The 25,766-nt window shown below is 34.3% G+C and overlaps 1 protein-coding gene across 3 annotated transcripts in view; it reads left to right on the top strand.

The window, feature by feature from the left end:
- The window catches only part of GABRG2 (gamma-aminobutyric acid type A receptor subunit gamma2), a 107,275-nt gene that overhangs the window by 10,776 nt on the left and 70,733 nt on the right, over nucleotides 1-25,766 (top strand). For all 3 annotated transcript variants that reach the window (XM_072824256.1, XM_072824255.1, XM_072824253.1), the window contains exons 2-4: nucleotides 18,231-18,382; nucleotides 20,048-20,115; nucleotides 22,391-22,611. In XM_072824256.1, coding sequence (XP_072680357.1) covers nucleotides 18,231-18,382; nucleotides 20,048-20,115; nucleotides 22,391-22,611 — 441 coding nt within the window. The remainder of the gene's footprint in view (nucleotides 1-18,230; nucleotides 18,383-20,047; nucleotides 20,116-22,390; nucleotides 22,612-25,766) is intronic.

Here is a 25,766-nt window from a genome sequence, read left to right as displayed (position 1 = left end):
GAGAACACCCAAGATAGAAGCCACAGACTTTTGTAATATAATATTATAATTATGTACCATCACTATTGCCATATGGCATTAGTAACACAGAACAATCCTGATACTAGTGGGAAAGGTTTAGGTAAAGGTGTGAATACTAGGAAGATATGAATCACTGGGGACACTGCAGAGGCTGGTAAATAAAGTCTTTTGGATTTAAACCATAATAGTGGGAGTAAAGTTGTACCTATTCAGGTTTTTTGGTGTTTTTGTTCTGTTGGGGTTTTTTGAAAGGGAGAAAGGGGAATAGAGAACTTGAGTGCAAACAGGTGGGGGAGGGTCAGAGTGAGTGGGATAGAGAATCTTAACTACCTTCCATGCCTAGTGCAGAGCTGATGTGGGGCTCGATCTCACAACCCCGAGATCATGACCTGATCTAAAATCAAGAGTAGGATACCTAACCAACTAAATCACCCAAGGAGCCCCTCAGGTTTTTTTGTTTTGTTTTGTTTTGATTGATTTTATTACTGATTTGTAGGAGTACTTTATGAATTTTAGATAAAAACCCTTTGTCAGATATATGTAGTAAAAATATTTTTCCATTCTTAAGGTTTTTTATTTTCTACTTTTTAAAAGATTTATTTATTTACTTGAGTGGGGGAGGGCCAGAAGGAGAGGGTGAAAATCTCAAGGGACTCCCACTTAGCACAGAGCCTGATATGGCACTCCATCCCATGACCCTGAGATCATGACCTGAGCTGAAATCAGAGACTGACACTCAACCAACTGTGCCACCTAGGTGCCCCTATTATTTACTAATTTATTTAGTCGAGCAAAATGTTTAATTTTAAAGTACAATTTGTCATTGCTTCTATTATGGTCAGTGTTTTTTCTGTCCTAAGATATTTGCCTCCTCCAAGTTTGTAGAAATATTTTCATATTTTTTCTAGAGGTTCTGTAGTTATAACGTTCCCTTTTAGCTCTAATATCCATCTTAATATGTTATTATTTTCATTTAATACATTGGAGAATGAAATCCATTCCCCCCAACAATTACCCAATCATTTTAACCCAATTTTTTGAGGAGTTTTCCTTTTCTTATTGACATTCTTTTAAGTGTTTTTTTTTTTTTTTTTTTTTTTTTTATGATAGTCACAGAGAGAGAGAGGCAGAGACACAGGCAGAAGGAGAAGCAGGCTCCATGCACCGGGAGCCCGATGTGGGATTCGATCCTGGGTCTCCAGGATCGCACCCTGGGCCAAAGGCAGGCGCCAAACCGCTGCGCCACCCAGGGATCCCCTTATTGACATTCTTTTAAACTTTGTCAAAATGTTATTAGCATGTATGTCTAGGTCTATTTCTGATATCTGTTTCATTACATTGGTCTACTAGATTATTTGTATGTCAGTACTCTGTGACATTGATCATTGTAGCCATTCAGTAAATCTTGAAACCAGGCAATGAATATGAAACACAACCATCAGTCAGTGTTCTTCTTTTGCAAAAGCTGATTTGACCATTTTGCATCTTTTATGTCATTATATATTCTTAGTAAATATGTCAACTTATACAAAAACAAACAAAACAAAAATGTCCTGCTGTGTCTTCCTTGAAATGGTATTGACTATATAGATCAAATTAGAAATGGACATTTTGACAATGTTAAGTCTTCTAATCCATGGACATGGTTTATCTTTCAATATGTTTAGATTTTCTTAAATTCTTCTCACTAATTTATTGTATATTTCAATGTAGGCACTTTACACATTTTTCTTAAGGTTATTACGTATTTTATGTCTTATTTCAAATTATATACTTTAAATTATTTTCTAAATGTTTATTATACAGAAAAACAATTTATTTTGTATATTACTTTACATTCTGTGATATTTGTTCTAGAACTTACTCTGATAGTTCTCATAGATCCCTTATGATTTTTTATATACAATATTGTTATCTGCAAATAAAGGTAGTTTCACTTCAGAATGACTTTCTAAAATACAAATTGGTTGTTATATTGCCATCTTAAATATTTGTAATAACTCCTCTTCTACCATAAGATCCAGTTGTCTTAACTAGACTTGTAAGTAATATACTATATATTTATTATGCAAAATGGTGAAAGAGGGTATAATTAATAATTGTGTCAGGATCACAGGTGCCAGTTGGAACTTTCCCAGGCAAACTGGGCATGTGATTACCCAATATGGTCCTTCATGATTTGTATCCCTGACAACCTCTCGTGTGTCAGCTCCAATCCTTCATTGGACAAAACTCTACTGTCACACTATATTTTATTAGATTCTTTCAGATGCTAGCTTCATTTTCCTATTTCCTTTAGAGATACTACTTTCAGAGCTTCTTAGCTCTCTTCCATTTTCTTTTGAAAATTTTTAAATTCTTTTTGAAATTCTTTAGTATAGAATTTTCATCAGTGAGATGTTTTAGGATTGAGAGATAATTTTATTATAAATCTTTCTATTTCATGGCTAAAAAGGAACAGTCATAGTGAATGATATTTGACTATTTCAATTATTATATTTGAAAGCATGAAAAAATATCCAATAATAAAACCCTACTGAAATGGAAAAGCAAAAGAAAACTTTCCAGTCACACCACATGTCATCTCACCAAAATCTTTTATATAATAAACAGCAAATAAAATCAACTCAGTGCCGTAAAACCCAGGCTATGTTGGTCATCAAATACTCCCTGAAACATGATTTTTTTCAAGTACGCTTGTAGTCAACAGGCCTTTGGCAGAGTTTCCACAGCCCATGATAGGAGCTCCTTTTTGTAGATCTGCTATAATTTCCATATGTAGCTCAATTTCTCTGATGAATGAGTATCGAAGTAAACTTTTTAGAGAATCGCTTAGGGAGAGATTTTCTCATTATTTAGAGTCTGAAGTCCAAGAGAATAAAATTAATCTCCTAAGCACGTGCTGAGTAGATGTTTAAATATCAATGAACTTTATCAGAAAAATGTACATAAAACAGAAGTTTGGACATAGTGGTTACATACTCTGGTTTAGATAATCTGAATAGTGCCCTTCTTAATTCCTCTTTATTTTGGGAATTATAATTTGTTTAGTTCCTAGCTGCTCTGTTCCTGGTAATATGCAGATGCTGAAAAACATTGAATGAAGCAAACCTAGTCCTTGCTCTTGTGGAAGTTATTTTCTAGAATAAAAATGTGCTTTTAAAAGCAAAACACTAATATGTATACACACACACATATACATATATATAAACAGGGTTCTTTTTATATTGATTTTTTTCACTTATTGCCTCTGATTTAAGGAAACTGTGTAACCAGATATATATTTCACACCCAATCATTATTTAAACTCACAGATCCACGTGAGTCTGTCCATTTTCTCCTTGAAAGAGGCTAACATGAGATGTCATTGCCCGACTCTTCTTGAACTTTAAAGTGCTATGTTAAATGTGGAATGAAAATAAATTCAAAGTGGAAAAATTTCTTCCTCCTTGTCTCTTGTCTTCCTTAATTGAATATTTGTTGCATTCTTTTTTTTTTAAGATTTTATTTATTTATTCATGATAGTCACAGAGAGAGAGAGAGAGAGAGGCAGAGACACAGGCTGAGGGAGAAAGGGGCTCCATGCAGGGAGCCCGATGTGGGATTCGATCCCGGGTCTTCAAGATCGCGCCCTGGGCCAAAGGCAGGCGCCAAACCGCTGCGCCACCCAGGGATCCCGTATTTGTTGCATTCTTAACACTCATTTGGCACTATGGGAGTTGGAGATATCTTCTTAATCATCTTAGACCTTTCAGTCTAGGGAAAAACAGTAAATGAACATCAAAGAGAGGTAAAAGTTGAAGAAATAATTGAAAGTGTGGTATATAATTACTTTAGGTAGAATGATCAGTAAAGGCCATTCTGACTAATGGATAATAAATTGAGATTATGTAAATATTAAAAAAAAAGTCAACCACGAAAAGATTGAAGGGAAGACTGTTCTCATGATGGGTAACAACAAGTGCAAGGGCCCTGAGCAGAGTAAGAACTTCGTGTGTTTTAGGAGCTAAAAAAAGGCCCAGATGGGATGCTTGGGTGGCTCAGTGGTTGAACGTCTGCCTTTGGCTTGGGGCATGATCCCAGAGGTTGAGATTGAGTCCCACATGGGGCTCCTTGCAGGGAGCCTGCTTCTCCCTCTGCCTATGACTCTGCCTCTCTCTCTCTCTCTCTCTCTCTCTCTCTCTCTCTGTGTCTCTCATGAATAAATAGATAAAATCTTTAAAAAAAATTGTTTTAAGTTAAAAATTAAAAAGGCCCAGATGGTTGGAGGACAGTGACCAAGGATCAAAATTCAGGATATAGGATTTGGGAGGCAGAAAGCTGCTTCCTATTCCATGGCCTTGAAGCCTTAGTGGAGAATTTGAATTGTAATCCAGATAAGGGGAAATGCCTCATATAAAAATACATCTATTTTTTTCTTAAGGAAGACATGTGCCTCTGTGATTTCGGGAATGGTGAGGGTTGCAATTTACCTACCAATTTTCGGTTGCTTACAATTAACTAAATTTTTTACTTTAAGCTTCCTTAGAGTTATATATAATATTGTTCTACATCTTGCTCTAAAATCTTAGGATTAAGAGTTATTCTGTCAGTTATTTGAAATGTAGTAATTATTTTATGTTATTGTTATGGAATTATTGTACTATATTTAACTAATGTGTTTAAACAGATATGTTTTTATAAAGCTATATACTTCATATCTAAGAAATGGCAAAGATAGTTTCTTATTTACAAGTTAATATGATTTAGGAGCAGTTATTTGGATGACTGAGTTTTAGATTTTAAAGGATTCTCAGAGAGTATTAACAAAAGTATACTTATTTCCTATCCATAAAATATATTGTTGAACTTAATCTGTGAGCAAGAAAACCATGAAAGGTAATATTCCATCTAAAAGGCTGAAAGAGATCCAAACATCTATGTAGCTAGCAATTTAAAAGGAAACCACAGTACCGTTTCAGTAATAAAATGCCTTTCTCCCCAGGAGATTTTTAAATGTTTAGACTCAATTACCTCATTCTTTAGTATCAGGAAATTTCACAAAAATCTTGTAACAAAGAATATTTGCAAAAGTTCAGTGATTTAAGTTTACAGTACAATAGCTATATGTCTTATTTTTAACATAGAACATCTATTTTAACATAGAACAAAACTGACATTTATTGGTAGACAGTTGTAAGAATTTTAACAAACATAATTTTTTAAATTCCTTATCCCAAATCAGGATACTGAATTGTTCTATCACCCCCTCCCTCAAATAAACCCCTCCTTCATACCCCCCCCCCCACTTTGTAGTCACACCTTTTTCCCCTTCCCTTAACTTTTGGCAATAACTGGTCTGTTATTCATTAGTATAGTTTTTATTCTTTTCAAGAGTATTTAAGTAGAATCAGCTAGTTCACTCAATATAGTGCCTTTGAGATCCATCCAAATTATTGATGTGTCAAGCACACAAAAGCAAGTTCAATGTTATTAGCCCTAAATATAAATGTGCATTATGATGCCACTATACATTTATCGGAATGGGTAAAATAAAAAAGTACTGGCAGGATTAAGTGTTGGTAAGGATGTGGAACAACTGGAACTCTCCATGGCTAGTAGGAATAAAAATGAGGAAAAACTTGCAATTTTGTGTAAGGCTAAAGGTACTCCTGCATACATACTACTCAGTAATCTCATTCCTATTTGCATTGGAGAATTGAATATCTTATGGAATAATAACTTTTAAAAATTGATTATCTAGATATTTTTTTTCTGGAATGCTTACACAAAATGATCATATTAAGTTTTTCCAGATAGAAGTTTGTTTTTTTTTTTTTATTTTGGCCTGAGATTGTACTCTTAATTGAATTAGTCAGGATCTTTACATCAGTAGTGTTACCACTGAAATAGTAGTCAGTAATGCAATTTGCTTTGACACCGTGGTGATTAGGTACCTGGATACTGGAAAGAATACTGGATACTGGAAAGAATGGAAAGAATAACTGATATGGAACTTGTAGGAAGAAGCATGGATTCTGTGGGAGCCTTTTTTTTTTTGTAATTTATGCACTAAACTTGCAGTTTCTTGAAAAAAACTAATAATACATTTCCTAGAAAAGGCAGTTAAGTGACCTTGTTACTACATTAAGGCACTCTACATGATATGAATTCCTTATCACTTAAAACTTTTAGCCTTATTGCATGATACAGGATCTAAGTTTCTAAATATATAAATGATACAGACTGTTTTTTTTCTATGAAATTTTTAATTTACCTATGAGATGGCATAATGTTTTAAAATGTGCTTAAATTGGGATGGAGTTAGGATGACTTCAAAGTCCACTGGGACTATTACTACTACTACTTCTTCTTCTTCTTTTACATTTTTCCAGGATTCTAAGCACAGAAGTAATTTTGGACTTTCTAAAATACATCAATAGAGTGCTTATTTATGCTCATTTTCAATATAGAATTTTTTTTGTTAACGTCTACTGTACTCTCATAAGCAAAGAGTACTGAAGATAGTGTTTAGTTCATGGAAGATGGCTTGTGAATAAAAACAAATGAATAAACACAGTTCTGTGATTTGGAGAATTTACAATTCCTAATTATGTAAATTGACATTATATTGAGATACACATAGTAGGGGTAGGGAAACTGAGGAGGAAGAAAGCTGAAGGATGAGACAAAACTTGATTAAATTTTTAAAGTGATTAATAAAACCTTGATTTTGAGAAAATGTTTTAGGCAGGAAAAACCAAATAATGAAAATATTAGGAGTAGTCTGGAAGTAGTCATGACCACAGAGACAGATTTGGAATTTGTATTGACTTGAACTTAAAGACTATAGTGCAATTTTAGAAAATAAAGAAACAAGAGAATATTTCCAGAATCATGATCACTCAGATGTATGTATAAATGTTGGTAAAATTCCACATGAAAGTGAAAATTCAATCAGCCACCTCACCTGAATAAATTAGCTCTATTTTTCCAAAACTTTCGAATATTAAAACAAAATTGAAATATCTCATTTTCTGCTCCCATAGAAAGGCTCCAAAGATAATGAGTTTTTAATATATTTGAATAAACATCTAAATATATGCAGATATTGCATACAATAGAATCAGCGTTCATTTTTGTACACTGGTTTTCAGTGACATTTTAACTATCCTAAATCTGGAACAGTTTAACCTTTGGGAGAAAATACACAAAAGTTCTCCTATCCACACATGTGCCCTTGAAAATATGAGAACAATTCTTCATGCTTGTATGTGTGACCTTTTATTTTACTAGAAGAGGGATCAAAGTTGTATTAGTTCTTCAAAATGTTTTATGTTCTACAGAAAACTATCCTCCTTACTATACAAACTGAGATTTCATAGTTAAATGCAGAGGCACACCTTCACATCAAGTTGGATGTACTGCAGACAGAGATTAGTCATGGTCTACCATGTGACAATGTTTTTATTATTGCCTTGCCTTGTTAGTTCAGTGTTTCTTGTTTCTAGCTGTTCAGGTATTTGTTTCCTCAAATAGATGAAAGGTGTTTTGATATCAGCATTGAACTTTCTACTTCTTTCCATCTATAACTATGCTGTGCACAAAAGAATCTCAATTAACTGAAGGACCAAGAAATCTAAATTTACAAGGCATTGTTTCCAAAATCCGGCCACCTTCATGATTTTTGCCACATCTAAGTGAAACCTGATCGTTTATTTACTTTAAATTTTTCACAAAACCAGTATCTTTTTAAAGTAATTATTTCATTTAATACATTTAATAATAAGAGTAATAAAATCTGGAAAATAGATTTTAGTTTTCATAATACAAGACAGCTGCAAAGTAAATACAATGAAACCAGTACAATGTTATCACATTTTAATTATATATTATTTTCTACTAGAAGTGCTGAGCTTGTTGTTCTCCTTAGAAAGTAGGTTAGCAAGTTGGAGAATGTGGTTAAAGACAAATTACAAGTAAACGGAGACACTGTCCTTAATATAATTGAATGTGCTGAAAGAAAATTAAACAGAGAAAAAAATTCAAATTATGTGCTTCAATGTCTTAATGCTATTCCTATGTGACACTTAAAACCGTCTTGGTTACCAGAGACAGGTGTTCTAAGTTCCAGGAATCACTGATATGAGATAATTTTAATAGGACATCAATTTTGAGGATGATGCTATTTTGAACACCCAGTGTACAATGAAACACTAGTAAGTGATATTTGACTTGCTTGAGAGCAATCATGAAAGTGATACTTATTTGAGGAAAAGAAAGTCCAAGAACTCTATTATACTCTCTTGCACCAGCTCTTAATTCTGACTGTACCTTAGAATTAGTTGAATACCAATGTCTTGGTCCCATCCTACCTCATTTAACTCAGTATTTGAAGAGGTCAGCATTCAGCACTGGCATTTTTTTAAGCTCTCTATGGCATTATAACATGCAGCAGGGGTAAGAACGACTCATCTTTATAATGTATTGAACATTCAGTATATGCTGGATATTGTGTATTCCTAGTGAATGATAGTCATTAGATAAAGGAAGAAATACAAAATATTTCCTTCTTGGAATATTTCTTGACAGAAAATAAATTACATCCTTCTCTGACACTAGCTTATAGCATACATATTTCTGTGGTTCAAGTTGGTCTTATTTTTCCATAGTCAGAACATAGCAACTCTATGCAAAGTAAGTCCATGTGTGTTTCTAGAATGAGGGAGAACAGTCCTCCAAATTATATTGGCCTACTTTATCACCATGTTGTCACAATCCAGTAATAATACAAGTGAAGTGGCCAAGTTCTCCTACATCATAGAAAAGAATTGTTGCATGAGAACAACACAGCTATGGTCCCACCTCCTTCTAAAAGTAGTGTGCAAGGTGAATTGTCTCAGTATCCAAAGATCATTCAGGTTTGAAGCCATAGCTGCTACTCTATGACAAAGTGTACACGACAAGAAACTAAGAATGTTATTTTTATCACTTAGTAAAAAATCACATAAAAGTGCTTTATATAGAGAGAGATGAATTAGGAATGTGCCAGTTTAATAATCATTGTTATCATTAAACTATTATTATTTATATCATAAGAATTCTTGTATCCATTGACATTTCTTTCCTATCACAATTTAGCATCAATATTTTAATTTCTATTCTAACTAACAGAGACAGTTGGTTTCTGGGGGTTAGAATTGGTTTCTGGGGTTAACCTCGGCTTTGTTCCTTTTTAACTCTCAAAAATATCTTCAGTGTGTGTTACCTCAGTTTTTTATAGGCTAGGAATTTTAGCATTTAATGAAGAGAGTGATGACAATCATGTGATGGCAGGTTATATAGGCAGTTCATTTTAATATTAGCTACAATTGTTATATATGTATATTTTTAAAGAGTGAGTTTTACCAGGTGAATTTTCACAAACATTAAATTTTTAAAAATAACTCATACTCTCATTGATTCATCCAGATTTTGGAAAGTATTCATTGTATGTCTTGTCAACTGCCAGGCACTTGACGAATTTTCAGAAAATGACACTGTTGGAGACAGAAACATTTCTTGCTCTTAGGAACCTAATGTTCTACTTTTAACACTCACACCTAAACCTGATCTCTGAAATGTTTTGTTTTTGTTGTTGTTGTTGTGAAGTAAAATGTAGAAAAGTACAAAAGACCTAAATATGGTTCAATGAATCATCACAAAATCCACATAATCCCAACCACAACTGGAAATAAAATGTTGCTAGCACCCTAGAAAACACCCTCCCCTCCTTCCTCATTTTCCTCTTCTTTTTCTTCCCCCAAAGAAACCATTATTCTTTCAGCTCTGTGGTTGAATTTTGCCTTTTATTAAATTTCATATAAACATTAGCATAGCGTGTGTGTATGTGTAGCACCTTTTGCTCAAATTTTTATTTTTCAGATTTATTTTGCTGAAGTTAGTAATAGGTCGCCAATTTGTATTGTTGTATAATATTTTATTATATGAATATGCTATATTTTATTACTCCATTGTTCTAGATTATGTTCATACCTGTTTGGATTATGTTTTTGGATTATCTATTACTAATAATGCAACTATGAACATTCTTGTACAAGTCTTAGAGTAGACATGTGCATGTGTGCATGTGTTTCTTTTTAAAATAAATCTAGAGATGAACTTTTTGGGATATAGAACATGGATGATCATCATTAACAGATAATGCCAAAATATGTTCCTTCCAGCAGTGTTTCAGTCCTAGTTGCTCCACATTCTCCCACTTTTTATTTAAGAATGGTTAAAACAAACAACACAAGTTGGTAGGATGGCTAACCTAAGGTAAATGGACTTCAGGGATAACCCTAGACTTCACATTGATGGCTCTTTTCTGTGTACCTCTTAACCCCAATGAGTGTTGTGGTTGCCTTTTCCACATTTCCCCTCCTCACTTTATTAATTATCCCAATTTTTATTGGGTATCTGTGAAGTCCACATTCTTTTTGAGAAGCTGAATCCATCTTAGATATTCATGGTAGGATAGATAATTAGACCAAAATAATTAACATAATCTCATCCTCTAGCCATAGATTTAAATTTCATATGTATGAATTCATATGTATTTGGCTCATGATGCACAGATTAGACTTTCTGAGGACTTTTCTTCTTTTTGAGAGAGAACTTCTGGAAGAGTTTCTCTCTGTTTTCTTAGATGTAAATAAGAAGTCATAGAGGTATAAGGAGTTGTTAGTATCTCTTGACTGCATAGTCAATCCATCTTTGGGTTGAAGCTGACACTGTGGAGGATAGAAGGGTGAGATAGAATGAATCTGAGTTTTTAAATACATAGTTGTGAAGCTATCTAGAGCACCGTGAAGTTCATCGTCTTTAGACTTTATGATTATATATTCCAGTGCCTCCCAATTTAGTTTAAATGTTCTGATACTTGCAATGAAACTTATCTTAGGTAATAAAATCCCACAGACGGTAATCTGATAAGGATCATTGATGATTCTAATAAACAGTCTGCATTTACACATTGGATATATATGTCTAATATTTGACTCAGTCAAATAAACATACTTACCGATAGCTGTTAACTTATTTTTTTAAATATTTTATTTATTTATTCATGACATAGAGAGAGGCAGAGACACAGGCAGAGGGAGAAGCAGGCTCCATGCAGGGAGTCCGACATGGGACTCAATCCCAGGACTCCAGGATCACACCCCGACCTGAAGGCGGCGCTAAACCACTGGGCCACTGGGGCTGCCTGATAGCTGTTAACTTAATATTAAAAAACTGAACTTGGTAAGAGCTAAGGAAGTCCTCATAAGCAGGACAATTCATTATTAAAATTGATACTTGGGGTTTACATCCTTGATGAATGTCTCCCCTTTTTGCATATATACATAAGCAGAGAGCATCTTTCCTAACAGGTTCTGTGAGGTTCCTTACTGGGATGTATAGAATCCCATAGGCCTCTGTGTGAAAGAATAATTGGTGCCCCAATGTTCTTGTTCACAAACTATCACAGTGTCCCATAAGAGCTCCTAGTCCTGGACAATACAGAGTGAGGTCCCTTCTTCCCATGATCAGATTATGGGTTCCCTGTGTCCTTTAGGACATATACTCACCTTTCATACCTGCTCTGACATTTTCTACCAAAATCTGCTTTTTGCAGTGGCTGGAAGACATCTTTAAAATGAACTGGTTGATATGTAGGCCTTGCCCCTGCAGTGTGCATTGCTCTCAAAGCCAAGAAGAAGTGTAAGATGATTTATCACATGTGTGAAGTTAAATTGTGAGCTCTATTTTTATTCCTCAGTATGGGGAAATCAAATTATTGATTATCTGCAATAGCAAGCTTATGAAATTGGAATGTTATTAACTTTGTGCCAAAGGTACCATACTTTTATTGAGCTCAGGCAGAAACAAATTTATTGTCCTAAAAGAAAATGAGTGTGAGCAACCATTTATTTTTGGATGATCTTATTTTTTTAGAAATATACAGTAGCAGATTCCTTGGATCCAATTTCTTTTTCAAAGCCTTTTTTAAAGCATAATGATTAAATGTTTTGATTTTGGTAAACTGTAGCGACTATTGGTAAATATCATTGCTTTTCTTCGTTGGCAAAATGGGGATAATTATAGAAATAGCAGCGTTTCAAGGATTAAGTGGGAGAATGCATATGAAGTCCTTTTTAAAAATGTATTTTTTTTAAAGATTTTATTTATTTATTCATGAGAGACACACAGAGAATGGCAGAGACACAGACAGAAGGAGAAGCAGGCTCTACGCAGGGTGCCTGATGTGGGACTCTATCCTGGGACCCTGGGATCACACCCTGAGCCAAAGGAGACGCTCAACTGCTGAGCCACCCAGGCACCCCTTCATATAAAGTCCTTAAATTTATTCCGAAGACATAATGTATATTGAAAAGCAGCTTTCATAGGTATGATGGTTTACCTGAGGAAAACAAATTAGCAAGAACATTTATTCTTTCCACACATCTTAATTAAGCATGCTGTTGTGGAATTTATAGTCTAGTAATGGAGGCAGACAATAAACAAATCAATACTTAGACATTGTAACAAATGTTATGAAGCAATCAAGGACTGGCTAGAGCATAGGAAGGGTGGGGTGGGTGACAAAGTTAGATAAAACTATTAAGGGATAACATTTATGTGAAGGTAAAGTTTGTGTTGAAAAGTCAGAAGGCAGGGGACCTGGGTGCTCAGTCAGTTAAGCATCTGCCTTAGGCTCAGGTCATGATTCTGAGGTCCTGGGATCAAGCCCCACATAAGCTCCTCCGCCCTCAGTGGGAAGCCTGCTTCTCCCTCTCCTTCTGCCTGCTGCTCCCCTGCTTGTGCCAACCACCACCCCCCTTTCTTTCTCTCTGTCAAATAAATAAATAAAATCTGGAGAAAAAAAGAAAGTAAGAAGGAATAAACCATGCCAACTATTGATTTGGGATGTGAAGACAAGAAAAGACTGTAGGCAGGAAGGACAATACATGCAAACATACTGGAGTTTGGCCAAGTTTCTGGAATTTAACAAACTTGGGCAACATGATGTAAGGAACAACACATTCTTCTGTTACTGATGCTTTTGGACTGAGGATTCTCAACAGATTCTATGGTCTGATGAGAATTTGGGGTAGAAGAGAATCTCTGTAAGAGTAGAAAAAGGAAAGAATAGAGATTTATGTTATATAAACAGTAGAGATTCACAGTAGAGGTGATACTAACAGAACAGAAAGTCAAATGAAGAGGAATTTTTAATAGAAAAAATTAAAAAAACTTTCATTTTACTGACAGATCTCCTGAGAGATTTTTTTGATATATAAAATACCCTGTATTTAAGTCATTGTACATATAAAATAAAACTAAAACTTGTACCAAAAAAAAATGTTACTGAAACTAATGTTATAAAAGAATGACATACTGATTATTTAAAAATAGTTTAAACATGAAAATAAATGATTTTTTGAATTTTTTTATTAATTTTAAAAATTCTACTACTTATCTATGTCAGAGAAAGAAAAAAATGTAAATTCTGTCTTTAAGATGCCAAATATCAATGCATTTTAAGATACCCAAAAAGACAAATGTTTTTATATCTTACCTATATGTTTGCTGTTATACTACCCTCGGATAGTGACTAGATTTTTCCTCCTACAAAACTCAGATCTTTAATGAATTTGTGGGAATCCAAAATGCATAGATTAAAATTTAAAATTCCATAAACTGCATGGTTACTTGTCAGAGTCCAACATACAAAATATGTACCAAAATTCAAGTATTTATAATCTTTTATATAATTGAGAGAAACCTCTTACTGATCATCTATCAAATATTTCTTTTGTTTTTCTAAGCCACTTTTTTTCTAAATAAAATCAATTTTTGTTTCTGATTATAAACATGAACTTATTACATGTTGGTAATCATGCATAAGTTCAAATCATGCATAAAACTGGAAACATGAAAATAAAAGTAATCTAATTTACAGCATGGTGACTCAGAAGATCTAAAGTAGGAATAGGAACCTGGGAATATATAGTTTTAAGAGCCCACTGTGTACACACACACACAGACACACACACACACAAACACACACCTTTCCCACTGGTTTAAACACTCTGTGACTGAGATTCTCAAATTTTATTTCATTTTATTAAGATTTTATTTATTTGTTCATGAGAGACACAGAGAGGCAGAGACATTGGCCAAGGGAGAGGCAGGCTCCCTGCAGGGAGCCAGATCCTGGGATCCCTCCCTGAGCTGAAGGCAGACACTCAACCACTAAGCCACCCAGCGGTCCCTGATTCTCAGCTTTTAATATGCATATGGATTGCTTAAAGATTTGTTAAAGATTTTGATTCAGGAATCTCAGTGGGGTCCAAGGTCCTGCATTTCTAGCAATATTCTAGCTTTGCTCATACTGCTGGTCCAACATTCCCAAGCAGATCGCTTTCTAGCATTTTTTTAAAAAGATTTTTATTATTTATTTATTTATTCATGAGAGACAGAGAGAGTCAGAGGGAGAAGCAGGCTCCATGGAGGGAGACCCATATGGGACTCAATCCCAGAACTCCAGGATTACACCCTGAGCGAAGGCAGTTGCACTTAACTGCTGAGCCACCCAGGCATACCATTTCTAGCATTTTTTTTTTTTAAGATCTTATTTATTCATTCATGTGAGATAGAGAGAGAGAGAGAGAGAGAGAGAGACAGGCAGAGGCAGGCCCCACGCAGGGAGCCCGACATGGGACTCGATCCCGGGTCTCCAGGATCACGCCCTGGGCCGAAGGCGGCGCTAAACCGCTGAGCCACCCGGGCTGCCCTGAGCCACCCGGGCTGCCCATTTCTAGCATTTTTTAAAAAGTTTTCAAAGACGACATTTTTAAGAGTACATTGATATTATATTAAATATTTAATATAAAATATTAATATTCTCCTTAATTATAATATATAATATAAAATACAAATATAATTAAATAAATTATAAGTTAATTAAAATAAAACAAAATATTTACAGTAAAAATTAAATGAATAAATTATTAAATTTAATATAAAATCATAAAAAATTTAAGAGTGAATTTTTAGTTCTCTTTTGATAAGATTACTTTTTAAAGTAAAAGGCATAAGAAATATTACTTGTAAAGGCTATTACATTTGGATAGATACCTTTACCTAGAAGTTCAATTTTATGTTTGTGCTTGGCACACTCAACTGTCAAGTCTGTTTTTTTGAGTCATTATCAGTCTGTTTCTGCCCAGGCCTTCTTATGGGGTTGACAATGCCACAAATGCCTTGTCTAATGATCAGACATTATTATTCCTAGAGAGCCCACCTATAAATGAGGAGATCTTGACTCCAAAGTTTGAATTCTAAAGAAACAGCTAATGTTGAATGAGAGAGGTTCTTTTTTCTTTTTTTAAGATAAATCTGGAAACAATCCCAGATTATGCATCAGCCCCATTAATTTAGACCTCAGCTGGGAAAACTCTAGAGAATAAAAACTTCATTTATTTACAATATAGGGGTTCATTATTCTTCTTCCTGGAAAACATCTGTTTTTAATTTTTCTCAGCACATATTAGATATAAACCTAGAGGCAGCATCTATAGATTCAGGTCTTTAGTTACATGGTTGGAGCTGTTATAAATCTAGCAGTGGTCACTTTATAACAATAATTATAATGGATCTACTTTCAGGGCTAGGTGTCAGATAGTGTGTGAAGCACTTAATAACCATTATCTTAACCTTACATAAAAATATGATATGAATGCTAGTGTTAACTCTATTTTAAAGATAAAAACTTTGAGAGGTTTAGCAAGGTTAAATAACTTGCTCCAGGTCATAAAATAGTAAATGATAGAGGTAAGACATGATGAATCCAGAAAGCAAACCTAGTACTTTCTAATTCCAAAGTATGTACTTTTAATTCTTCAACTCTTTTTTTTTTTCCGTCTGGCTAAGTAGGCGACCTCAATTATGACAAAATCTCTCACAAATAATTTTATATGAAATAATTCATTTGTTTATTGTTTTGGCTTCTAATCATGATAATTCTAAAAGATTTAGTGATGCAATTCTGAAAAGTAGTATTCCTCCTAAGCAAGATTGTATTTTCACCTAATGTATTTTGCCTCCTAATCTTCCAGATGATGGTAACAATAATAATACAGCACCAGCGTGCTTGGATCATTTACTTCTTAGTATGAGGAGTTGCTGTGAGAGAGTGAACCAAATGATTTAACATATATTCCCTTCCCTTGAAGAAACTTTAATAGGGTGCATTTGTCTGAGGTAGAGAGAGAAAGAGCAACAGAGACACACGGGGAGAAACAGAAAGGAAGAGGGAGAGATTTTTTTTAAGACACTTTTGCATGAACAAATTAAATGGTGTAAAATTCCATAACGATGATATCCAATGGGCCAACCACATTCTTTTCTCAGAGTTACTGGAATTGATTTGAAAATCTTTTGGTCAGAGAGCTGTTTTTTTCTTCTTAAATTAGTGAGATTTAGGTCATAGGATGAGAGCTCTTAGGCAGCGTTTAGCAGTGCTCTAGAGAAATGAGGAATTGAGCTCCAAGAAGGATTTTCCTAGCAGAGAACTGGCCTTTGCCGACTCGAAGGCCTTTCTCTTTGAGAACTCCTTGAAATTTTGTCCATCCTATCATGTACTGTATGGGTACTTTATGAAATTTCAATGTTGTTTAAAGTCATTATGCTAATTGAAGTGCAAGATGTAAGACTGGCTATGTTAGATTTTATGCAGATGTGTGGCTCAGTTTTATAATGGTTCCTCTTACTAAAGCTTTAAAGAAATGAAAGAGATTACTTGCTTACTGAGTTGATCCATGCCAGTGATTACTCTTAAAACTTTGTCTCCCACTCTCATTCTTAAACCAGATTAATCACACAATCAGCTTTCTTCTACCATATGTAGTCATCTGTTTATCTATACATACACACATATACATACATATATTTTATATATATATAAATTGATGAATGAGTATGATTGAAGAAAGATAATAAATATTATATATATATATGTATATATCTTCAGAGTAATGTGGCAGTGGTTTGATTTCTGACAAGATCCATTCTGTACCGTAGATTTATGAAAATAAACTGAAATGAGGATGGGAAATTTTATATTTTAAGTTCTTTTTTTTTTTTTCAATCTTACCATAAACCACAGAAGTAGCCAACATTTACTGCATGCTGATAAAAATGAAAATGGCAGCTGTTGCAAGGTTTGCATTGCTCCTTGATCTGTAAAATAGAATCCTGTGATCGTTTTGTGTGTGTGTGGAGGGGGAGAAGTTGAACTTTAGGGTAAGGGGAGGGGCAAGATAGAGGAATTCTGATATCTTTCCAAAGTTAGCCTTCGCTTCTGGCCCAACTTGTAAGAGTTTTCTGACAGGTTTGGGCATAGAAAACGGAATCACAGGAGATTATGTAGCTTCTCAATCACTCAACGTAGGCAATTTCAATTACACAATTATAGTACGTTAACTATTAGCATGAGATTCTGGATTAGGAACTTCTGCTGTAATAAAGAGTGGCTTAAAGTCTACAACTACATTTTTCTTCATAGTACCAGGTTCTTAACAATCAAAGATAAATGAACCGCCCTTGCTTTCGGTGCAAGTGAGGGGAAAAAAATACACATACACACAGCCTGGGGGAAGAAAAAGCAGCAAGACTAAGTTCTCCTTAGTAGTTCAATTGAAAGAGGAGAGGCTTGTCTGGCGGTTTGTGGGAGTGAATCTAATTATCAGTCTCTTACTTTCATTAATAGGTTGAAGCAAGTTAACTTCTTAGGGGAGGAAGAAGTAGACATTGTGTCTGAATTCTGAGACTACATTATGATATTTTAAGCATCACTTTCACAAAAAGAGTTTTTTCTTAAGTCCTTCTTGAGCTTTGGCAGGTGGACAAGAAGAATATCAACTATGGGGAAAAGGCAAAAATTACTCGGAAAACATGGTATACTTATAGATGGGAAGATAGAGCATTCTGGGAAACAGGGGAGTACACTTTAGTGCATTTGAATCTACATCTGTGCAGTTTAATTAGCTCGATGAAGCCTCAGTGAAAAAATTCACTGTCATCCATTATAATACATACTATAATCCTGTTTCATTTCTCCTTTCTCCTCAGTGGCCTGTGAGTAAAAAATCCTCTTGGATATAGTCAATGTTTCCTGAACAATATTTTTGTTTTCTTAGCCTCACCAGCCAAAAATCTGATGATGACTATGAGGATTATGCTTCTAACAAAACGTGGGTCTTGACTCCTAAAGTTCCTGAGGGTGATGTCACTGTCATCTTAAATAATCTCCTGGAAGGATACGACAATAAACTTCGGCCTGATATAGGAGGTGTGTTAAAGTATTTTGTGATGCCTACCACATTAGAAGAAAACACTAGTGTTTCAATAAGTGGAAATTCTTAAATGATTATTATATGCTGTAAAAATAAAGAATGTAAAAGTAGCATTCAGACATGCGGGTAGGAGGGGCCTTGATAAATGCAAAGAGGAAAGAGGATCTATGATCTTCAAGTGAGGCTTGAGAGCTGGAGATTCAAATTCTCCTAGATATCTTAGACAAAGGCTACAGAAGAAATGTGACCACTTCTTTATGAAGTAACATCAAAAACAAACAAGTAAATAAATGGTAAAGAAAGGATATAGTAGTTGCCTACTGCTGTGTCATAAAATGTCACAGATCTCGATGGCATATAATAATCATTTAGTTAGCACTTTGGTCGGGGCAGTCTAATCTAAATTAAGCCAGTTTAGGGCTGCTCATTTAAGAAAGCTATATTCTCATTGTACTCCTGGGACCAGCAGACTAGCTAGGAGTATCTTTCTCATGAAAATAACAGAGTAGGGCAGCCCTGGTGGCTCAGTGGCTTAGCGCCACCTTCAGCCCAGGGCATGATCCTGGAGACCTGGGATGGAGTCCCATGTCAGGCTTCCCGCATGAGCCTGCTCCTCCCTCTGCCTGTGTCTCTGCCTCTCTCTCTGTTTCTCATGAATAAATAAATAAAATCTTTAAAAAAAATAACAGAGTAAGATGAAGTAGAGGCTCATACATAAGGGGATTAGAAATAGTTCACTCACTTGTTCATGTTGTATTAGCCAACACAGGTCAGATGTCAAGCCTGAAGTTCAGAGGCCGAGAAGTGGCCTTATTGCGGAGAAGGCAGAGGCATAGAGGCAGGGACTAGTGAAAAATTCAATCCAACACAGAAAATTAGGGCATGGCACTTTCAGGGAGAGGGGAAAAAGATGAGAAAAAACATACTTGTTGAATTGAAGCCCAGAATGCTATTATGAATCCTTGTTCATTAAATTTTAAATGAAAATGGAGCACGTCCATTTGGTCATGGATGTAATACTACATGATTTTTACTGTCAGTCCTCTTTGACGAATAGGTGTGTATTGGATTTCCATATGGTTTCCTCATATTATTTGATGAATCACACAATTGAGTAAGTCATTGAAGAAGATTGATTTTGTGTTGACTGAGGTGTATGAGGATAAAGTGGTCATGAAAGGAATCAACAGAGGGCAATGTTTCAAAAACAATTAATAATATTTGTTGCTGTTTATGTCTCTACTTCATGTTTCTAATATTTTTTTCTGGATCACTAAGTAGTTATTTTTTCTACATGGGTCAAGTCAGATTACCATGCTTGAGTTAACTCCATGGCTTAAAGAAAAAATGGTAAAATTAAGGCTGAAGAAAATCTGAGCAGTGTTTTCTTATTTGTTCATTTTAATGTAATTTTAAAGGATAATCAATTTCAAAACTCTAATTTGCTTAGTTATTACATTTACATGCTTAAAAGGAGATTTTTTTTTTTTTGGAAAACAAATAGTTACTCAAATGTAGTGAATTAATTACTGACACCAAATTAGTTGTGAATAAATCACTTCTAATATAGCAAAATAAATCTATTTCTAGAATAATACAGACTAAAACATTAAAATGTTGTGCTTCTCCACATGCACATATCTCTGTCATTCTCTTTACAGTGAAACCAACATTAATTCACACAGACATGTATGTGAATAGCATCGGTCCAGTGAATGCTATCAATATGGTAAGTTTCTAATAGTCTATTTTATTAACATATTAGACAAGAGATGTAGTGTCAAAAAATAGGAAAGAATATGCCAACAAAATTTCGTACAGGAGCGACAATCTTTCATATTCTTTTTTCTCTTTTGTAATATGAAGATAACTTTTTTATAATTTGTTATGAGAATTAAATGTGATCTATATAGATAAATTAATTCTTGTAAAAAATGCTAAAAAACATAACAACATAACAAATACAACATAATGATACTATAATTTTGAAATAGTGTTTACCAACCTAGCAGTAAGACGCTCTGTTGAGTTAGGGAGATAAGAAAGTTTAAGTGTTCTCACGAGTGGTGATTAAAAACATATGCTGGGATGCCTGGGTGGCTCAGTAGTTAAGCATCTGTCTTTGGCTCAGGGCGTGATCTTGGGGTCCTGGGATCGAGTCCCACATCGGGCTCCCTGCATGGAGCCTGCTTCTCCCTCTGCCTGTGTCTCTGCGCCCCCCGCCCCCCCGCTATTTCTCGTGAATAAATAAAATCCTTAATAAATAAATAAAATAAAAAAAAAAACATATGCCACTACCTGCACAGTCAATGCAAATAAGTTTGCCTGTTTAACCATTAAACAAATACCAACACATATCTTCCATATAACTACAGTTTTTCAGTATATTTAGCATTCTAATGCAAATTGTAAATATTTAAGAAGAAGCTATATGGATAGTTTATTTAAACATAAAACTTTTAATTGCAGGAATACTAATTCCCGGAACTGTTATTCCAGGACCACATTTTATGAAATGCTGATTCAGTGACTCTTAAATCTTTTATTTGTGTCCATGTGTGTGTGTTTCTTCCTGCCAAAGTGTAGATCAGAAGTTAATTAGTTAATCTACTGGCACATCACTAATTAGTTGACAAAGACTTTCATAGAATAGGTTCCCTTCTTACTGTTTGTAGACTACAAATATAGAACTAAGTGGTGAATGAAGTAATATGACTTACCCTAGTGGAAATGTAGTTAGTTACAATAAGATGTCACAGTAGGAGGTGCAAAGAAATAACACAGAACAATGCATATAAGGCAAAGGAAGAAGGTTCTAGTCTGATCCTGACAGTCTGTGTATTTTGGGCAAATAAATAATCTCCCTGTTTGTGTGTATTCTTCATTACAAAATGGTGGTGGGTTGATGGGATTGAATAGGAAATATGGATAATTCTCATCACCCAGCTCTCATATTCTGAGTACACTGAATTTTTTCTTTAACTTTCTCATTTATAAACATCATTAAAATCTAGTTATAAAATAATGTTAAATAATATCTAAATATGACAAACCGGAACTTCAGTGTTCTGACTCCAGGTCTAATGGTCTGAATTCACATCACACTTACTTCTCTGATTAAAGTCAATCACTTGCCATCTGAGTGATATATACTTGAGGGTAATCCTTTATAAAGTTATTTCTCATCACAGCACTTTGCAAATGTGCTTTGTGATGCAGTTAGTACAGTAGTAAAGTTTTTTTTTTAAGATTGTTTTTTAATTGGTTCATTTACTCTTGTTTAGAGAAAAGGACAAGTATAATAGTAACAAAATTTTTAAGGTTACCTTAGCATTTGGTGTTTGCTATCTGTCAGACACTGTATAAACCACTTTATGGGCATTCCCCTTTTCCATCTTCACATTATCTATCAAGACAGGTCCTTAAAGATCTCAATTTTATTATGAGGCAACTGAACCTCCAGAGCTCCAGTTTAGGACTGTTTTCAGTATTATGGGCTTGCTTCACTCTTTAGCAGTGATTCTGAACCTGGGTGATTGTTTTCCTAGAGATATATGTGGCAATGTCTGGAGATATTTTTAGCTGTCACAATATGCAGAGAGTTGAGGGGGGTGGTGGTGGTGCTATTGGCATCTAGTGGGTAAAGGATAACAATGCTACTAAGCGTTCTACAGTACACAACACACCCCCAAAACAAAGAATAAGCTGGCCCAAATTAACATGAGAAACTGCTCTAGAGACATTGAATTCAAATGATTATACCACAGCTACGATCTTTCACTAGAATTAATCTAAACAAGTCTATTTTTTCATAAAAATATCAATTTGTCTACAAAAGATGGGTGAGTTTCCTTAGCAAAGCTTTCACTTTCTTTTGGATTATTCAAAACCAAAGTAGTTTTACTTTGCTTTGGCAGTGAGAATACAAATGATAAATGCGAACAAATGCTCTACAATACAATTCTGTATTAAAAATATTCTATTTCACCTTTTCTTTGAAACAGGAATATACAATTGACATATTTTTTGCCCAAACATGGTATGACAGACGTCTGAAATTTAACAGCACGATTAAAGTCCTCCGATTGAATAGCAACATGGTAGGGAAAATCTGGATTCCAGACACTTTCTTCAGAAACTCCAAAAAGGCTGATGCACACTGGATAACCACCCCTAACAGGATGCTGAGAATTTGGAATGATGGTCGAGTGCTCTACACTTTACGGTATGCTTTTGAAAAAAGGAAAGCAGTAATCTCTGGGAATAAAACAAAGATCAACTCCACTCTCATAAAAGAAGAGGAATGAAAGAAATTTCAAACTTACGTCAGGGTGGGCACATGTGATCAAAATAGTATGTGATAGTACAAAATTAGTTTTTCTTTCTCTTATCAGTGAGCTTTTTCAAAGTCATAGGTAGAAATTATTTTCTATGACTGATATGAGAACTCTGTTTTCTCGCAGAGACATGAAATTTCCCTTGGCCTTTGGAAGGTTACCGGATTTTTGCGCCAGTTTTGGCTTTTGCATGTGTGTTCTGCTACTTTAGAATAAGGAAACAAAAATAGTCAGTTATCCTTGGGACCACTAGTTGCTATTCTTGGAAATGTCTCTGTTTCTAAGGAAACTATTGCTAAAGGATAAACTTTGGTGTGGAGGTCTATACCTCCTTCTCTTTAGCTGCATAATAGTAAGTACAATGAATTCTATCTCCCAGTACCCATTCCCCACTACCTTCATAGGCTGACTTAATTTATTGGCTATTTTGGGAGTGGACTTCTTTAGGGATAACTCAAAGGTGGTATTGTTTATTTTCTGAACTTAAAAGTTAAGAAATATTTGGGAGATTTTCTACTTAAATTACTGGATACCATTTTCTTACCACTTGCCTTTATGTGCCTTTAAAATATTTTTATCTCAAGGTTTCCCATGGGTGAGAGTATAATATTAAACAACATAATAGATAAGTACATAGACTTAAGAACCAGGAAAATCTTGCTTTGGTTCTTAGCTCTGTATCTTACTCTCTATATGAATTAGGACAACTCTCCAGAATTTCTATGTCTAGGACTTAGGGGCAGCTATCTGGTTGCAGGAGGGATCTTGGTTTTATTAGTAAGTTTGATGTTTTTACTTGGTTACATTTTTATTTAAAGAGATTAGGTAGAAATTGATGGAGATTATTGGAAAGGAGGCACTGCCACCCCCACGGTTCGTGCTCCACCCGAGACAGTCTGAGCAAACTCTTTTCATTTCTTTAACTTCTATAAAAAAATAAAATAAAATAGAAATAGGGAATCTGGGTGGCTCAGTTGGTTAAACATCTATCTGCCTTTGGCCCAGGTCATGATCCTGGGGTCCTGGGATCGAAGGCCCATGTTGAGCTCCTGCTCAGTGTGGATTCTTCTCCTCCCTCTTGCTCTGCCCCTCCCCTCTGCACATGGTCTCGCTGGTGGTCTCTCTCTTTCCCCTAAGTGAATAAATAAAAAATATTTTATAAATAAATAAACAAATAATTAAAAATAAATAAAACAGAGATAATAATTCTTATAATTATTTTATTTCTTATTTATCATAGTTTTATTTATCATAGTTTTATTTATCATAGTTTTATCATATGGAGTAAATGGACCAATAAGTAAATTATTTAACATGCAACCTGATATATAAAAAGCACAACATATATTAAAGTTATTTATGTATATTTTCACTAAAAATAATGGATAATATGATTCTTCTAGATCTTAGTATCCTGGAACTTTTCACTTCAAAATGATTCCTTTTAAAAGTTCTTGTGGCAGGACGCCTGGTGGCTCACTGGTTAAGCATGTGCCTTTGGTTCAGGTAGTGATCCCGGATTCCTGGGATTGAGTCCCACATCAGGCCCATGGCAGGGAGTTTGCTTCTCTTTCTGCCTATGTCTCTGCCTCTCTCTCTCTCTGTCTCTCATCAATAAATAAATAAAAACTTTAAAAAAAAAGCTCTTGTGGCATATACTTTATTCCTTATATAACATTTGGCTTACAAAATATAATACTTTAAAATAGCTTCAGAATCTTTATCAGAGTTATGTCAGTAACGGAAAAATGACCATAATTGATAAAAAATTCATGGCATATATTTGTATTCATCATGGATTTCATTAAATGAGAGAGAGTATAGCGAATGAAATTAGAATCTAGTGGAAAGCAAAATTTGATATAAATCAGAGTCAGTCTTGCTTTTGAAATATTAAGTCACTCACACTATCCTAAGTCGTTTGATCGTTCTCATAACTACACCCATTTTTTCAATTCCATTAATTTGTGGAATCTCTATACAATATTTAATTATAGAACTACCTCAAAAATGCCACTCATGAGATTCAAAGTTTGAATGAGTTGTGAATCTATACAGAGAGTTGATTTTATTCTTGTTGTATTCTATATTAGGCCATTTGTGGGTGCAGAGATAATACATATACATACATATGTATCTGTCTTCATATCTGCAATCTCTCTAAATTATTTTCAATTTTAATAATTCCAGTTTAATTTGAAAATGATTTAAAAAATCAAATTTAATTATAATTGCACTTACGAAAAAAACTAACCTTTTCTTTGAAAGAGCATATAATTATTGAATGACAGTGATTAAAACCTTTGGCTTTCAAGACAAATAATCTTGGGTTCAAATCTCAACTGTGCTGCTAGCTTTGTGACTCTGGACAAGTTCAAGGACAATAAAGCCATAATAACACTTACTAAATTAGAGAACAATTTATTATACCCAGTGCCAGATAGATGATTAATGGCTCAATATTATTATTTATACTTAATTAGTAATTGTTAACATTAGTAGTTGTCCTATTATACCACAGAAAAATGATATCTCTCCAATTAAAAATTATGCTGAATTATGAAGTCTCTTAAATAAATGTTTATAAACTAATACTTTTTTTTTTTGCTTTAAGATTAATACCGTAAGATAGATAAGCAAAGAAATAAGAAATCTTAAAAATCATCAACTCATCACCATTACAATGTTGGAATATATTCATACTTCTCCAAAGGCAAAGGTGGTCAGAACATTTGGAACTCCATTAAATTTCATCCTCCTAGAATCCCAGCCCATATTGAGATCAAGAAAACCTGTATCTTTAATAGCACCCCAGATGCAAACTAATTGAGATTCACTAACATTTTTCTAATATGTCTGTGTATGTGTATTTAAATTTCTTGTTTGCCATTAAATATTCTTCTACTCTATAACATACTATTTAATAACTTCATAGTGTTCCAGTAAAAGAATGCATAATACTCCATTGTGAAATATCAGTATTTTAAAACTCACATATAGTAATTTATTTGTTTTATTTTTTAAAGTTTATTTTTATTTTTTT

Source organism: Canis lupus, chromosome 4 (genome assembly GCF_048164855.1).
Source record: "Canis lupus baileyi chromosome 4, mCanLup2.hap1, whole genome shotgun sequence".
In the NCBI taxonomy this organism is placed as follows: Eukaryota; Metazoa; Chordata; class Mammalia; order Carnivora; family Canidae; genus Canis; species Canis lupus.
Note: the sequence above shows the minus strand (reverse complement) of the source record. Positions and strands in the feature narration are given on the sequence as shown.